General features: G+C 51.6%; 1 protein-coding gene across 2 annotated transcripts in view; it reads right to left on the bottom strand.

The window, feature by feature from the left end:
* Positions 1 to 3,446, bottom strand: part of STRN4 (striatin, calmodulin binding protein 4) — a 20,949-nt gene extending 17,503 nt beyond the window's left edge. For both annotated transcript variants that reach the window (XM_006868246.1, XM_006868245.1), the window contains exons 1-3: positions 3,343 to 3,446; positions 2,307 to 2,380; positions 1,179 to 1,257 (exon numbers count right to left, since the gene is read on the bottom strand). In XM_006868246.1, the coding sequence (XP_006868308.1) occupies positions 1,179 to 1,257; positions 2,307 to 2,380; positions 3,343 to 3,371 (182 nt within the window). In that variant the 5' untranslated portion in view covers positions 3,372 to 3,446. The remainder of the gene's footprint in view (positions 1 to 1,178; positions 1,258 to 2,306; positions 2,381 to 3,342) is intronic.
* Between the last annotated feature and the right edge of the window lie 1,245 nt (positions 3,447 to 4,691).

The following is a 4,691-nucleotide window of genomic DNA, read 5'->3' as shown; positions in this document are numbered from 1 at the left end:
GTGTGTTTTTTAAAAAGCTAAAGTGGATAGAGAGAAATACTTTTAACTCATGGTATATGGAGGGGATTATAATCAACGTAATGAAACAAGTTATATGAATGGTTGAATGTGAAACTGATGATGTGCACTGTAAACTTTCACTCAATCCACAATAAAAACCTTAAATTAAAAAAGAAAATGGTGCAGCCTGGTGCCAGGCACTGGATACAAGTGTCATCGCTTTCTTGTTACTGAGTGCTCCAGCTGTAAGCTGCCACGCGCCCTTCTAGACAGTTTGCTTCAGGAAGTCCAGGATATGCATAAATAGCTTCCTGATGTGACGTCACATGGTTCCTAATATGAAAAAGCTATGAATACCCCCAGTGCAATTTACCATGGAGGCTTGGCTATAGGAAGCTATGACTAGCCACACAGATTACTATCGGCACGGTCACTAAACTGTTAATGTGAAATACAGGTGTCCTGGTGGTGCAGTGGATAAAGCAAACTTAAAGGTTGGTGGTTTGAATCCACCAGCTGCTCTATAGAAGGAACATGTGGCAGTAGGGTATCTGTAAAGATGATCTTCATGGAAACCCCTGGGGGCAGTTCTAATCTGTCCTATAAGGTTGCCACTGTGTTGGAATCAACTCAATGAAAACGGGTCTGGTTTGGTTTTAGTACATGTGAAGACTAGAAATGGCAAATGTTTTACTACCTATATATTTGTCACAATACAAACAACAACACACAAAAAACCCTCACAATATACCTAATTAATATGGAAAGATGTTTAAACACTGTACAAAAGCACCAGAATACTGTGAGTAGTGAATTCCTGCTCTTAGAAAGCAGGTGCGCGCACATCCGCACACAGATATGTAGCCATGGAAGAGGCTGAGCAACGCAGGTGCCCTATTCATGGGAACACGAAATTCCTTGGGTGGTGGAATTGAGGGATTTTCTGGGGTTTTTTTGTGTGTTTCCTTTGATTTTTCAAATTTTCTATAACACGTCTCTTCAGTGATTCAATATTCAACATTACCCAGCTAATGTCCCAGAATGGGGGCCCCATTTTGCCTCTACCCTCAGCTAGAGGCCTCATTTCTCCATCCCCACGCAGGACTCCAGCCATAGGATGACAGGAAGGACTATGGAGTCTTTGGGTCATACCCCCCCTCCTCCACCAACGCACTTACTGTCGGAGAAGCTGCCGCCCCTCCTTCCACACCAGCGGGCTGTTCTCCAGGGTGACGGATTCCACAGGGCCATTGGAGACTGCTGGGGAGAGAAAGCAGGCAGGCTGTCTTGGTCACAGCCCCACAACTTCCCACTCACCCCTCCTCCTCTTTCTCCATCTTGCAAATCCACATCAGTCACGGAGTCGGGCAGGGTCCACTTCCGGAGTGGTCTGGAGCCTTCCTACTCCTCCAGGTCTGAGTCTCCTCCCTCAATGTGCTCCCCATCTCTCTCTATGCCTCACTCCATCCCCAGCTCAGCTCTAGTTACGCCATTTTACTCCTCACAACGCTGGCCTGGTTCGAAGAGCGCAGCCCTGGGTTCAAGTCCTGCTCCACCACTTCTCATCTGAGCCTTTCGGAGCCTCAGTCTCCTTGCTGAGAAATGCGGTCAATTAGAGCAGCATCTACCTCCTGGGATTGCTATAGGTTTCAATACTTCCTTTCAGTCAGCAATCTTCATTCAGCACCTACTATGGGCCTGGCTGGGTGCCTGGGCTACACCTGTGAGCAAAGACCCCTGTCCCCAAGGGTCCTGACAGTCCAGCAGGCGTCTTCTTACAATAAACAACATCAGTATAGCCCAGCCCTGAGGGCCTTCACAATGTCCCACTTTCTACCCACTCTGCAGCCTCCATGGGTTCCCCTACTCTGCCGTGCTCTCACGGCTCCATGTGCCTGTCCTCAAGCTCCCCTCTACCTGGGGGACTGATGCCCCTTCAAGGAACTGAGACTCTAAGTGACCATAAGGCAGGGACCGTGTCCCTCTTGCCGGTTTCCTGATCTTAAACACAAAGTCAACGCCCAACAGACAGGGTGCTCACAACACAACAGAAACGCCCCTGTCAAATGCTGTCTCTTCACAGTGCCCTGCTGGGTATCTGTCTGGCCTTCCACAGAGGGACAGCCGGCAGTCATACTTCCAGCACAGCCCAGACTCCTCCCCAGCCCCATGGCCAACTTTCCTTTTATTTTTGGGGGGCAGCTGGGAGAGAGCAAAGAAAGATGTGCCTCCAGCTTTACACCTCTTCATGGCATTCTGCTTTTGGGGAGGGAGTGGACAAGGCAGGGGAAGTCAGAGAGTGGTACCTTGTTCGGGAACGTCTGGTTTCTTCTCCCCCTGGTTCAGGTCAGTCCCAAACTTGAGTTTATGATATTTGGCCCTAAAAGAGAAAATGATTATGATATAATCATATATATTATAATCATTGTTGTTGTTGTTGTTAAGTGCCATCGAGTCGGTTCCGACCCATAGCGACCCTGTACAGGGTTTCCGAGGGTGTAAATCTTTACGGGAGTAGAAAGCCTCATCTTTCTCCCGCGGAGCAGCTGGTAGTTTCGAACCGCTGACCTTAAGGTTCGCAGCCCGATTCGTAACCATTACGCTACCAGAGCTCCTATATATTATAAATAAATGAGAGACACAGAAGAGCAGACTCACCTCAGATATCCCAAAACTTACCTCAAAAACCAAAAAACAAAACTCATTGCCACTGAGTCGATTCCAACTCATAGCAATCCGACATAGGGTTTCCCAGACTGCGCATCCTTACAAGAGCAGACAGCTTCATCTTTCTTATGAGGAGCAGCTAGTGGGCCAACACCTAAGCCAGTGCCTCAGGACTCCCAAATCCCAGAACCTCTACCTAATCTCCTCTCTGTGTCCAAAGCTGAACTATCTCTACCCTTTCTCCAGCGCCTAGCTAGGAAGGGATGCAGGTGGAGTAGGTGTGATAGGACAGAGTGAACTGTGGTTGAGAAGCCACTTTCTAGAGGCAGGCAGACTGTGTGTCTCCTGGCTTTCTGAGTCTCTGAGGAAGCCAGTCACCCTCCAACAGCCTCAGTTCCTGACAGGAAGCAGCGCTGGTACCATCTCTTGGGGCGACTGGAGGCGCTAATGAGAGAGCGAGCAGAGAGCATGTGCCCTGATGAGTGGCACACAGGGAGCCACCACTTTTACTAGTGCTGCTGCTGATCGCTCCGGAACCCTGCCCCTGGCAATACCCAGGGCCAAGGTGGATTCCCACTCCTCTCCCTGGAGGCCATACGAGCTGGATGACGGGGAGGACACTTGATTCTGGAGCTCCCTCAGCCCAGTCCAGGGAAGCAGGGCAGGGCAGCTTACCTTTCCTGCTTCAGTGCGTATTCCAGCATCTTGATCCGCCGTACCAGGTCCGTCTTTAGATTCTCTTGCCCTTTCCTTTCTCCCTGGAGGAAGGCCACCTGAGCCTGCAGGAGAGAGAGGAGGAGACTGGAAGGGACGGGCAGGGACAGGAGGCCTGTGTGGGATTCAAAGAGCAGTGAGAGAGGACACCAGAGGCTGTTTCTAGGGCCCCTGCCATGGGAGGTCACCCACAGTGGCAGGCCTGAGGGAATACTTAACCTCTGAACTTTTAAGGGTTGCTTAGGGATGAAGCAAGAAGAGGTAGAGATGAACAGCCCTGAACCGCTCCCCCCACCCCGGGCAGGTACTGTTTTCCAGGTTGCTGGTAGCAGCAGCAGCGGCGGCGCTCCACACTGCCTACCACAGCAGCTGTCTCTGGGAGGCGTAGGAAGGTACACTTCAGGAGCTCAGGGACAGAGTGGGTGGCTTGGCTCAGCTCCTGCTCCAATGCCAAAGCTTTACCACCAACTCCCCCTGAGGGAGGAAGAGAGGGGTACCACAGACAGGACCCAGGACGCCTGCCAAGCACATCACACCAGCTGCTGGCTTGGGTGGCCCCAGCCTGCCCTAGTCTGTGAACAGGTCGTTTGGAGGCAGGATCCTGGTCCCTGACCGTATTCAGATGGCCCTTCTGCCAAAGTCCTTGGCACCCAACTCCTTCCCATTGCTCCATCTCCCAGTCCAGGGGCCTGGTGAAGTCACTTCCTGGCTGCCTGACCGCAGGCCTCTGTGCCACCTCTAGGGCATGAGGCTCATAAGGCGCCCACACCTCAGGGGTGTCAGGAGACTGCGTTCCTCTGGATCCGAGGTTTAGCACAGAATGAAGGTGGATAGCTGTGTCAGCTCCGGCACCGCTCTCATGATTTATATCTCCCTGTGCGCCTGTCCGTTCTTCCTCAATTTCAAAGGGGCCTGGACCCTCTGAAATCCCAGATAAGGTACATAGGAGGCTTGTGGACTACAGACCTCCTGCCCTCAAGGGCAGCTGCATCTTCCGGGGGCCAAACTCCCCACACCCTGCATGCCTGCTCGGTAACTTCCCCAACTCTCCTGGAAGTCTCCAGCCTGGCTCCAGACACCTTTTCCATCCCCTGCCTCTTCTCAGGAGTCCTGCTGGTCTAGTGAGTTAAGCATTGGGCTGCTATAACTATAAGCTTGGCAGTTCAAACCCACCAGCTGCTTCTGGGGAGAAAGATGAGGCTGTCTGTTGCTATACCCTAAGGAGCAGTTCCACTCTGGCCTACTTGGTGATGGCAGGTTTGGTTGGTTTGCTCCTCAACGGAACCCCAGTGGCACAATGATTAAGCAAT

This window comes from Chrysochloris asiatica, unplaced genomic scaffold (assembly GCF_000296735.1).
Source record: "Chrysochloris asiatica unplaced genomic scaffold, ChrAsi1.0 scaffold00116, whole genome shotgun sequence".
NCBI classification, from domain to species: domain Eukaryota; kingdom Metazoa; phylum Chordata; class Mammalia; order Afrosoricida; family Chrysochloridae; genus Chrysochloris; species Chrysochloris asiatica.
Note: the sequence above shows the minus strand (reverse complement) of the source record. Positions and strands in the feature narration are given on the sequence as shown.